Source organism: Neoarius graeffei, chromosome 10 (genome assembly GCF_027579695.1).
Source record: "Neoarius graeffei isolate fNeoGra1 chromosome 10, fNeoGra1.pri, whole genome shotgun sequence".
NCBI classification, from domain to species: domain Eukaryota; kingdom Metazoa; phylum Chordata; class Actinopteri; order Siluriformes; family Ariidae; genus Neoarius; species Neoarius graeffei.
The window spans coordinates 58,551,855-58,565,028 of NC_083578.1; the positions used below are offsets into that span (position 1 = coordinate 58,551,855).

The 13,174-nt window shown below is 39.4% G+C and overlaps 1 protein-coding gene across 1 annotated transcript in view; it reads left to right on the top strand.

Annotated features, from left to right (window-relative positions):
* The first annotated feature begins 319 nt into the window (after positions 1–319).
* The window catches only part of samd10a (sterile alpha motif domain containing 10a), a 31,605-nt gene continuing 18,750 nt past the window's right edge, over positions 320–13,174 (top strand). The window contains exons 1-2 of the mRNA XM_060931945.1: positions 320–475; positions 6,023–6,204. Coding sequence (XP_060787928.1) covers positions 463–475; positions 6,023–6,204 — 195 coding nt within the window. The 5' untranslated portion in view covers positions 320–462. The remainder of the gene's footprint in view (positions 476–6,022; positions 6,205–13,174) is intronic.

Below are 13,174 nucleotides of genomic sequence, written 5' to 3' on the forward strand. Positions count from 1 at the left end.
CCTTTATGAAAGGAGAAGGCATGTCACATGTCACATAATAGCCTGCACGCCAGGAAATGACAGGTGTTCAGAATAGGTTTTAAACTTTCAAATTGAGATTATCTTTCATTGTTCAGTTTTTAACCCAGCTCCTTTACGCAAACAGGAGGAAAGCGGTTCTAACTCAGCGATTTCTCGGAAACGGAGAAAGAGGCGTTTGGCTCATGTGTTGATTGACGTCTCTGTCACCTGTGCTGAATGGGGCGGGGCCACAGCACGAGCGTTTTCATTGGCGCGGTGACATTTCTCATCTCTCTCTCTCTCTCTCACGCGCTGAGACTCAGCCAGTCGGTCCGCGCGCAGTGTGAAGCGGAGCGCAGGAGCTCGTTCTCATTCTGAGAAACTGCCGGGCTGTGCAGAGTGAAATGGGATTTTACATCTCACAACTTTCTCACTAAGAGGAATTCCAGACGGATCAATGGCATGGCTGTCGACGGTAAATTGTTTTTATTTATTGTAAACCCATGTAAACAGATGGTCATGTGTTTGTGGGCCAGATGGTCGACCAGACAGAGTAAATAAATGTGAATAACCTCGGTGTGAAACTTTCACACATTGTAATTAGCTTTGAGTTTGTTGTGGAATGTGATGTGAAAACTATTATAAAGCTGTAATTATACCGGGACGTGTTTCAGGTTTTCTCTTCCTGTTTAATCCGAAAATGTAATGTTCCACTTCATACAGGAGTTTATGTATTTAAAGTAGCCCGTAGCTTGTGTTGTTGTTGTTGTTGTTGTTGTTGTTGTTGTTGTTGTTTAAATCCTATCTTGATTAGTATTAGTGCATGAATAGTTATTAACCAAAATATTTCAACCCCCAGGCAAAGAAACTTTTAATTTGTTTCATTGAATTCTATACACATTTCCTTCTCAGAAAGAGAAAGCACTTAATGTGTGCATTTTCCTGTTTACATTATTTTGTGCACTGTTAGTGCTTGAGCTGTTGGTCTGTTGCTGATTCTGTTTCTTATTCTGTGCAGCTGTGGTTATGGGAAAGGTGTCTTATCATTAAACAGTGGTTTACTCAGAGAACTCAGAGTTTATAGGAATTGTTCTGCAGATTACACGGGACTAATAAGTCGCAGTACTGGTCTGTCATTAAAGTGCTTCTCTCTTCCTGGTCTGAACTTGTCCTACCTGAAAGCACCAATCATTTGTACACACACACACACACACACACACACACACACACACACACACACATTTAGACTTTTGTTGAGAGACAAATGCTGGTTTGTAGAAGTGCTAAACTGGTCTGGGCAATAACAAGAAGGACCCTTTCAGAGCTAAGCACATAAACAAAAATACAACAACAGCTACTACTATTACTACAATAAGTTGAGGACACCAGGAAGTAGATTCTGCAATCGATGCAAAGTAAGTGCAGAATAATCCTAGACATTGCAAACACACTCTCAATCATTGACCCAAAAACCCTCCATAAATTCACCTATATCACCTATTACCCACTCACGCAAGCAGTCATTCATGCAAATACATCAAAAAACAATACCACCCACCCATGTGACTAACACACGCACGGTAATACCATCTACACATCCATCCATACACACACAAAACTATCCCCAGTCCAATCACACACACACACACACACACACACACACACACACACACACACACACACACAGATGAATAAGCACATAAACTCAGACACAGTTTGTTGTATTAACTCAAAAAAATTATTAACCTGATTGCCTTAAAATTTCACGTTTGTTGAAACTCGTATAGTAAGTTAGCACAATGCAACTTGATTGCCTCATAATGCTAACTTGCTATATGAGTTTTAATGAACTCAAAATTTCTCACTTTTTTCATTCAAAACAACATATATACATATATATATATATATATATATATATATATATATATATATATATATATATATATATATATATACACAGTTAGGTCCATAAATATTTGGACAGAGACAACATTTTTCTAATTTTGGTTCTGTACATAACCACAATGAATTTTGAACAAAACAATTCAGATGCAGACTTTCAGCTTTAATTCAGTGGGTTGAACAAAATGATTGCATAAAAATGTGAGGAACTAAAGCATTTTTTAAACACAATCCCTTCATTTCAGGGGCTCAAAAGTAATTGGACAAATTAAATAATTGTAAATAAAATGTTCATTTCTAATACTTGGTTGAAAACCCTTTGTTGGCAATGACTGCCTGAAGTCTTGAACTCATGGACATCACCAGATGCTGTGTTTCCTCCTTTTTAATGCTCTGCCAGGCCTTTACTGCAGCGGTTTTCAGTTGCTGTTTGTTTGTGGGCCTTTCTGTCTGAAGTTTAGCCCATGTTTACATTAGACCGTATCAGCGGATCATCAGATTAACGTTTTTAAAACGATTAGTGTGCACACAGCAACACCAATACACGATTTGCGTGCACACAGCAACACCAATACACGGATACGCTCGGCTCCGCAGGCATTCTGCGCTCCAAATCACTCCGCCCTGAACAGCGAGTGCCCTCTGGAGGGTGCGCACTCCGGCCTTGCACAGCTCACAGAGCACGCGAGTGAAATGAACAAGCTGTGATTCGGGACTGAGCCGCTGTGTGTGTGATCCCAGTGCATATCACTTACCACTTGCAAGTGGAAGGATGGCAAGCCTAAAGACAATCATAACTACACAATGGGCAGTATTTGCATCAGTATTTGCAGTATTTTCATACTTTTATACTCTTTAATGAAAGGTGATACAAGGCGGAAGTCCGCGCCGTTTTTCAGCAGTCGCGTCACATGACCAACGCCAGCGAATCAGGAAGGTGGATGTCACAGTGACGTTGTCCAATGAGACGCCAGCTAGAGCTCAGCACAGCGTATCCGCGTATTCTGAATGTTTACACAGCACCGGAGCTGACACGATCTGGATTGAATACGTGGACGCTGGCGGATTCCCGTTTCCCGGCGTTTCCAGGCGGTTTAATGTAAACGGACAGTGCATCCGCGAAGAAAACGAGACAGATACGGTCTAATGTAAATGTAGCCTTAGTCTTTAACAAGTGAAATGCATGCTCAATTGGGTTGAGATCAGGTGACTGACTTGGCCATTCAAGAATATTCCACTTCTCTGCTTTAATAAACTCCTGGGTTGCTTTGGCTTTATGTTTTGGGTCATTGTCCATCTGTATTATGAAATGCCGACCAATAAGTTTGGCTGGATTTGAGCACACAGTATGTCTCTGAATACCTCAGAATTCATCCGGCTGCTTCTGTCCTGTGTCACATCATCAATAAACACTAGTGACCCAGTGCCACTGGCAGCCATGCATGCCCAAGCCATCACACTGCCTCCGCCGTGTTTTACAGATGATGTGGTATGCTTTGGATCATGAGCTGTACCACACCTTTGCCATACTTTTTTCTTGCCATCATTCTGGTAGAGGTTGATCTTGGTTTCATCTGCCCAAAGAATGTTCTTCCAGAACTGTGCTGGCTTTTTTACATGTTTTTTAGCAAAGTCCAATCTAGCCATTTTATTCTTGAGGCTTATGAGTGGCTTGCACCGTGCAGTGAACCCTCTATATTTACTTTCATGCAGTCTTCTCTTTATGGTAGATTTGGATATTGATACGCCTACCTCCTGGAGAGTGTTGTTCACTTGGTTGGCTGTTGTGAAGGGGTTTCTCTTCACCATGGAAATTATTCTGCGATCATCCACCACTGTTGTCTTCTGTGGGCGTCCAGGTCTTTTTGCATTGATGAGTTCACCAGTGCTTTCTTTCTTTCTCAGGATGTACCAAACTGTAGATTTTGCCACTCCTAATATTGTAGCAATTTCTCAGATGGGTTTTTTTCTGTTTTTGCAGCTTAAGGATGGCTTGTTTCACCTGCATGGAGAGCTCCTTTGATCGCATGTTTTCTTCACAGCAAAATCTTCCAAATACAAGCACCACACCTCAAATCAACTCCAGGCCTTTTATCTGCTTAATTGAGAATGACATAACGAAGGAATTGCCCACACCTGCCCATGAAATAGCCTTTGAGTCAATTGTCCAATTACTTTTGGTCCCTTTAAAAACAGGGTGGCACATGTTAAGGAGCTGAAACTCCTAAACCCTTCATCCAATTTTAATGTGGATACCCTCAAATGAAAGCTGAAAGTCTGTACTTTATGTCCATGTCCATGATATAACTATAACCTGAATATGTTTCAGTAAACAGATAAAAAAAACAAAATTTGTGTCAGTGTCCAAATATATATGGACCTAACTGTATAACATTTTTACAGTGCACATGGAAAACTTTAGCTTTTGATCACTGGTGCTATTAACAGCAGCTCCATTTACCTGCTGAGAGGCTCGCCACTGCTTTAATAGTGACTTGCAAATATATTCTGGCATTTGTGTGCATCAGTAATTAAGCACTAGCGCTGGAGGGGCTGGCTGCAGACCTGTCTCAGCCTTTCCCTTCTAGCTCATTACTCTGCACAGATGTTGCATTTCACTCGTCCTCTGAAGTTCAAAGCCCCTCACACTATTGCCAGCACTGGCTTGCATAGCCTGAATGAAGCATACAGAATGCATGGTGAACTTGCACCAGTTGACCTGAGAGAGTACATCAGATATACAAAAAAAAAAGTCTGGGCTATTTAAATTAAAATTTTTTAATCTCATTACTTGTATTAAAAGAGCTCATTTGTGCTGGTTGTTGGGTTCTATAAAGATCTATAAGAGAGGTCTATAAAAGGTCTATGAGAGATTGGCTCTACAAAACATATGCAGTATAATAAGCCATGACTTTATTTAACTTCCTTATCCCTACATTCCCACACAAATCCCATCCCTCTCATACCCACTTCAGCAACTCTGTAATGAAAGCCACTTTGTTAGTTTGTGAGTCTATCCCGTAGTGGATCGTGTTTACTTCACATAGACCATGGTCAGATGAACAGACTTGATGAGAACTGCCTTTGTCGGTCTGTGGGTCTGGAGGAGGTGAGTGCAAGGGGATAAGGGCAAGAGAGACGAGCAAGAGCATTTCATCACATCCAGTTCCCCACCTTCTGTCACACACACATGCACAAACTGCTTACATTATCATGGTTGACTGGTTGTCTCTGGTTCAGCTATGACAACACTGTCAATTAGAGGAGTGGGATTTTAATGAGCATGGGCACACTAACTGAATACTTGTCTGTAAATACACTGGCCACTTGCCCTTCACTGAGAAAACATACCCAGACTGCCTCCTGAATCATTAATGCCACCTGAATTCAGTGGTGCTGGAATATGCATGGCAAGCAAGCTAGGATGTTCACACACGTTCACATCCCAGTGATCAGAGGCCCATTGAAGCTCTGGATGCAAGACTAATATCATATCTGACAGCTGACATAAACTATGTCAACATCTGACGCAGGAGTGAACTTGAGAGAGAGTTTGCCCAGTGCTGTAAATCACATTACCTTTCAATGTCTGGAGGTGGATGTGAGGAAACAAGAGCAGTACCTGAATTAGCAGTACATAGAAACAGTACATCATTTAGATTCAAAGAACTCCGTGGCATTTCCTTGAAGTGAGTGACCAGTCAAGCAAATGTGTTGCTGCCAAAATTGATGGTGCAATTTTCTATGTCTATTTAGCTTCAGAGTGATGTTTGTTTCTAGTTCAGATGTTAAAAAAAACCTACTGATTATGTTTGTATGAGTTAGCCTGAGACTTATGATATCCGTTTTCCTTTGGAGTTGTGGAAAATCCATGTGTTATTAATTACACTAACCCATAAGCCACAAAACCACTGTAGTTTTACAGTCTTACTACATGCATGCAAAGGCATGGTGTTTCTCATAATTAAGCATTAAACATCTATAACAGTAATGACGAATTCACACTGTGTAGGTTTCTATCTGCCAAGTTTTATGTTTTGCCTGAAGACAAAACAGAACAGCCAGGACAGAGGTTACCTTCTCAATATGTCAAGCTCTCTTGTTCTCTCTTGTTCAATAGCTGCCTCCAGCTTTAGTTTCTGTCGTCCTGCAGTAGAATATAAGGCACTTCCAGAGGACTTTAAGTACCAGCTGAGCCGCTGCACTGGAGGAAATCTTACCTGGCATGAGTGTCGTGGGAATAAGACAGCAGGTGGTCGCACTGTCAAACTTTTACAGCAGCCAGGAACTGAGGTCTTGCAGGTAACTACACAAAACCACTATAAACATCTTAATGGTACAAGTGCGGAAGTTATGACCAACTCCAAAATTCATCAGCATCTTATTTAAAGTCTTAGCTTCCTGACAGAGGTAACCAGGTTTTGGGCTAAATTATATTAATTACAGTGGTGCTTGAAAGTTTGTGAACCCTTTAGAATTTTCTATATTTCTGCATAAATATGACCTTAAACATCATCAGATTTTCACACAAGTCCTAAAAATAGATAAAGAGAACCCAGTTAAAAAATGAGACAAAAATATTATACTTGGTCATTTATTTATTGAGGAAAATTATCTAATGTTACATATCTGTGAGTGGCAAAAGTATGTGAACCTCTAGAATTAGCAGTTAATTTGAAGGTGAAATTAGAGTCAGGTGTTTTCAACCAATGGGATGACAATCAGATGTGAGTGGGCACCCTGTTTTATTTAAAGAACAGGGATCTATCAAAGTCTGATCTTCACAACACAGGTTTGTGGAAGTGTATCATGGCACGAACAAAGGAGATTTCTGAGGACCTCAGAAAAAGCGTTGTTGATGCTCATCAGGCTGGAAAAGGTTACAAAACCATCTCTAAAGAGTTTGGACTCAACCAATCCACAGTCAGACAGATTGTGTACAAATGGAGGAAATTCAAGACCATTGTTACTTTCCCCAGGAGTGGTCGACCAACAAGATCACTCCAAGAGCAAGGCATGTAATAGCCAGTGAGGTCACAAAGGACCCCAGGGTAACTTCTAAGCAACTGACGGCCCCTCTCACATTGGCTAATGTTAATGTTCATGAGTCCACCATCAGGAGAACACTGAACAACAATGGTGTGCATGGCAGGGTTGCAAGGAGAAAGCCACTGCTCTCCAAAAAGAACATTGCTGCTCATCTGCAGTTTGCTAAAGATCACGTGGACAAGCCAGAAGGCTACTGGAAAAATGTTTTGTGGATGTATGAGACCAAAATAGAACTTTTTGGTTTAAATGAGAAGCGTTATGTTTGGAGAAAGGAAAACACTGCATTCCAGCATAAAAACCTTATCCCATCTGTGAAACATGGTGGTGGTAGTATCACGGTTTGGGCCTGTTTTGCTGCATCTGGGCCAGGACGGCTTGCCATCATTGATGGAACAATGAATTCTGAATTATATCAGCGAATTCTAAAGGAAAATGTCAGGACATCTGTCCATGAACTGAATCTCAAGAGAAGATGGGTCATGCAGCAAGACAATGACCCTAAGCACACAAGTCCTTCTACCAAAGAATGGTTAAAGAAGAATAAAGTTAATGTTTTGGAATGGCCAAGTCAAAGTCCTGACCTTAATCCAATCGAAATGTTGTGGAAGGACCTGAAGCAAGCAATTCATGTGAGGAAACCCACCAACATCCCAGAGTTGAAGCTGTTCTGTACGGAGGAATAGGCTAAAATTCCTCCAAGCTGGTGTGCAGGACTGATCAACAGTTACCGGAAACGTTTAGTTGCAGTTATTGCTGCACAAGGGGGTCACACCAGATACTGAAAGCAAAGCTTCACATACTTTTGCCACTCATAGATATATAATATTGGATCATTTTCCTCAATAAATAAATGACCAAGTATAATATTTTTGTCTCATTTGTTTAACTGGGTTCTCTTTATCTATTTTTAGGCCTTGTGTGAAAATCTGATAATGTTTTTGGTCATATTTATGCAGAAATATAGAAAATTCTAAAGGGTTCACAAACTTTCAAGCACCACTGTAGTTAGTCATTGGCAAGCAGCCTGAGTTAACCCTTAAACTCCAACCACTATATTATTAAATATATTTTACTAGCCACTAAGTAATTCATAGTAGTTAATGAATAATGTTTTGTAAAAATTTAGAATATCTCAATAATAAGCCGAGATATTTAATGAGTCAAACACTTCTTTTTTTTTTTCATGATTTTAAAAATCTCTTCACTGAAATTTCCTGAAGCGCCATCTATTCAGGCAGCTGTGTTAATTGAATGAAAATTATTTTCATTACATTTCAGTTTATTTCTTTTTTTTTTTTTTCTTTCCTGACAAAATCAGCAGCTGTGGTTTATTACAGACTGGAGCCATTTCAGAGTCTCAAAGTGTATTGTTTAGTGTCTAAATGTAAAAAGTTCCACACTTTATAGTCACATCTTTTAATCAAAACAAAAATACCTAAAATATTTTTTTTCTCTCAAACCTCAAAGCTGTGTTGGCATTCCTTTGGAATAGCTGCATATTTGTGCTTAGGAAGTTTGGAAAAAGTTGCTGCTTTAGTAAATTGCTAAAGTTACAGTTAACATTAGAATTATTGGCACAATTCATTTTCTTATTTAAAATCTTACCCGAAACCTTACATTTTAACAAACATCCTAAAACATTAATGATGCGCCAAGATATTGTCTTAAAATGGGTATGGATGTGCAATGACAGCAATTTAAAAACCAGTAGAATTTAAAGTATTGTGTGTAATGTATGTTTTTGTTAACTATTTCCCATTTTCTTAAAAGGTGCCAATAATTCAGCAGCTGCAGCTGCTCCACTTCAGATTCATAGATCACAATGCAAAGAGCATAAATCCAAAAGCTGATTCGAGTAATAAAACTAGAAAATGTTGTTTGTTATTGTTTTCTACAATACGGGAAATGAACCTCATCATATACTGCTTTATGGAGAAGTTAAAAACTTTCTGTACAATCGACAGTTTAATATGAACAACATAATGCCAGTAGCTTTATGATATGGGGAAAATATGGGTTCATAATCCTCAGGCATGATATTACAGAACTCATACTGCTATTTGGTAGCATTATGAATAGTCTCTGAGAATATAGTTGTTTAAATACATTGCATTTTTCAGCTACATCCCTCTGTTTCATCAAAAAAAGAACAGCAGCAGAAGGTGTATGGTGGTGTGACAGTGATAATGAGGACCTTACAGCTGTGAGAAATCACTGATCATTTCTAAGCACCCTGTAATGCTTTCATACTACTGCTTCATGTCTTAAACAGGCATTCTCTTTATGGCTCTAGTCTACACATTTCCCATTAAACTATGCTGCAAGACAGAGGCTGTTATTCCATGCCCAACCGTCACTGCATTTTTGCATTACTACAGTGGCTGATATCTTGCATGCATTTCCTCATGCTTTCTGACATGCATTCAAAAAAGACATAGCTATGACTAAAATAAAGGTCAAAGGGGTAAAAGAATGAGGAAATGTAGCCATTCACTCTCTTTGTTTCTGTCTGTCTTTTTATTTCCATTTCTTCTTCTCTTACCCATCCCCCCTTGCTCTCTTTTCACCCATCCATCCAAATCAAGACTTTATTTGCACAAAATGGGAAAGATGCAGTTGAGCCGGGAGGCAGAGCAGAGCAAAGGCTCTTCTTCCAGAATGGCTTTAAATAGACTGTAAAGTCTCTTGACTCCTGAACACTGATAATGGATGATTGAACACTGCAGGCAGATATGTGAACCTTAGTGTGTGTGTGCTGAACTCTAGCTGAGTCTTTACGGTACATATTGACAAAGCAGCCTCCTGTGCCCCCCTTCCATGCCCCCAGAAGTTACGTCCAGATGCTGTCAATAGCACAGGCTTGCTTTCTTCATAGATTTTATTCTATATTTGGGCTGATTAACTGTTCCAACGAAACTAACCTGGCTAATAAGTTGAAATAGTCTTAATTCACTTTATTCTTGAGTGATTATTAGTGCCAAGTACCCTAAGTTACCTTAAACTCATATCACTACATATGTTTTCTTATTTGATTAATTATTGTCAATGAATAATTCATAGTAATTACTGAGTAATATACTTTGCAGTGAATAACATTGTCTGAACTACCATCTATTCCTGGAGTTGTTTTGTGTTAAGGCTATGTGTTAATTGTGTGGATTTTTAAATTTTGTTTTATTTATTTATTTATTTATTTATTTATTTATTTTTCCTGAGTCCTCTTCAGACAAAATCATTTGTTACAATTTATTATAGATGAGCCTATGGTGCAAATTATTGTCAAAAAGTGTAAACACTCTCATGCAACCAAAATCAGTCATGCTCATGAGGAAAAGCACATCCACCCAAAATAGAAAAGATAGACAAATCGCACATGTCCAAAAGGAAAAACCTTGCACCAGTGTATTTGTTTGGAATGATGAAATTATACCATGAAGCAACAGTGTTTTGTTTTGCAGTTACTACTACTACTACTACTACTACTACTACTACTACTAATAATAATAATAATAATAATAATACACTGCAACCCTGCTATAACAAACTCCTTGAGGGATGTCCAAATAGTTTGTTATACTGAAAGTTCGTAATACTGAAATGGACTTACTTGTCACACTAAACTCTCGTTATATACAAAATTTTAGGTACATTCTCCTTATCACAAACTTCTCATTCTGAGTCACAATTGCAGTGCATTGACTGAGTTAAAGGATCACGAACGGAGGCAATGATTTCTTCGTCTGTTATGGAAATGACGGAGGTTACCAGTGTATCATTGTCAGTGTCCACCCACTGACTCACTATGTTTTTCTAAATCTGCATCATTCAGTTCATTCATGTGTTAAAATTCACTGATGATGTAATTTATGTCGCGCCGCAAGGCTGGGCGGGCGGTATAAAAACGCTGCCGGTACGCTTTAACTAGGTGTTAAGTTCAGCAGGTATCAGCAGTCATTTCGTCCTTATAGCAATCCTTTGATCACCGTCCTCAATAATTGTTAGTGATCAACACCTAAGCGAGGCTAGTTAAGCCTTTGTTTTATGGTGTTAACACGTTAACTTGTTAACAGGTTAACTTGACTGCGGACTTGATTACTTATTGTTTGTCTGTGGTGGGAAGAGGAATGCATGGCTCAGTGTGTCATGTAAGCATGTGAATGATGGATGTAATTACAGGAAGAGTGTTTATTTACAAACAGGCAGGCAAACAGTTCAAAAACACAAGACAAAGGCAAGGTCTTGAAATGGGAAATGGTCAAGCGTGGCACAAACAGAACAAGTGTTGCCAGGCAAAACAAACCTTGCCCAGCAGTCTGGCCTATGAATCTGTGACCTTCAGTTTGACATTTCAAGGTCACTCAAGGTCAACATTCATGGTGCTAAATGAAAGCCCATATGGGACTACCTATATGTTGATAATGGTAATAGTTCTCAATCATCAGCTATCAGGTTATAGTCCTATGAAAATCCATGACCTTGAGTTTGACATTTCACAGTCATTCAAAGGTCATGGTGGCAACTGAAAGTCCATATTGGACTTCTTATATGTTGATAATGGTAAACATCTGCCTATCATTAACCATTTTGAAGTTATGAGCCTATGAAAACCTGTGACCTTGAGTTTGACCTTTCAGGGTCACTCATGGTCAAAGGTCATGCTGCCAAATGAGAGCCCGTATATGACTTTATATATGTCAATAATATTAAGTATCTGTCTATCTTGAACCGTTTCACAATTATGAGCCTCTGAAAACCCGTGACCTTGACCCCTGACATTTGAAACTATGAGAGAGACCCCATCATGTAGCATATCAATGGAAGCAGAATTGAAAGATGAAAGGCAGAGTCCAAATACACCAAAACCAGAAAGGCAATACAGAGATACAAGGCTTGGTAACATGAGACACTAGGTATACTTTGCCAAGTGTGTGCGTCCTTAAAAGCGTGCGCTGTGATTGTGCTCTAATCTGGAACAGGTGCATAGTAATTAGTTCTAATGGCACCGCACGCTCCGAGCGCCAACACACATGGATGTGATACAGTAATGATTTTTTTTTAAAACTCCGATTCATTGTCACTGAAGGCAGAGGACGTAAACTTTGTTCGTTATATGCAAAAGTTCATAGTAAAAGAGTTCATTATAGCAGAGTTGCAGTGTATCATGATTTTAACTACTTAAATTATATATATAGGCGACATATAAGACTTGACATAATATATAGGTTTAACACATACAGATGGATGGAAGAACTTTATTGATCCTCAGAGTGGGAATTTGGGCACTACAATGGCTGAAGATTACAGCACAATAAATACACAAACACATCAGTGCACAAGCAAGACAAATTTCAGAAACACATCAAAACACAGATGAAACATTCATATTTCATTTTGGGACAGTGGGTCCAGAACAATAGAGTACAAATTAATGGGGGAAATATGGGCAAAAAACCCACCATAAAACTTAAAGGCCCTCTCAGAGAGAGAGAGAGTGCCTGCTATCTCCTTTTCTTCTCCCACATCTGAAATGTCTGCAAACAAACATCCACTCCCTTCTATCTCCATCCCATGTGTTACATTACACAATTTAACTATTTCACAATTAAAAGACACTTCATGTCTTAAAGTAATGATGTACTGTCATTTCTCTTTACTTAGTTGAGTGGTTCTTGACATTATATGAATTACTACATGTCAGGTATGTGGAGGTAGATGGACATAAGTGCAGGAAGGTGTTTATTTACAGGTATGCTATATAGAGAAACAAAAATGTGATGTAAAGTCAGAGTCACAAAACACAACTGAAACAGAAAGCAGAGTTGTTAAACCAGACTAACATACACAGCACTAGGAAACATGGAAAACAAAACACTATACGTCATGAAGTCTTTGAGTTAACAGCATCCTTAGGTGAGCATGCTGATTGCCCTGAAATCAGCAATAGGTGTTTCCAATAATGAATGGTCCCTATGGCATGCGCAATGTGCTCCATAAGCGTGAATGAGAGCGGAAGCTCAAGTGCGCGAAGATGTGACAGGAACACCCCCCCCCAGCTCTCTCCGGAATAGACATGGACTTGGGTTTGGGCTCTGAACTAGATGTGGACTTGGGCTTTGGGCTCTGGACTACATGTGGACTTGGGCTCCAGACTAGACGTGGACATGGGCTTGAGCATGGGCGTGGACACTGGTGTCAGCATGGGCATGGATTCGAACGTTGGCAT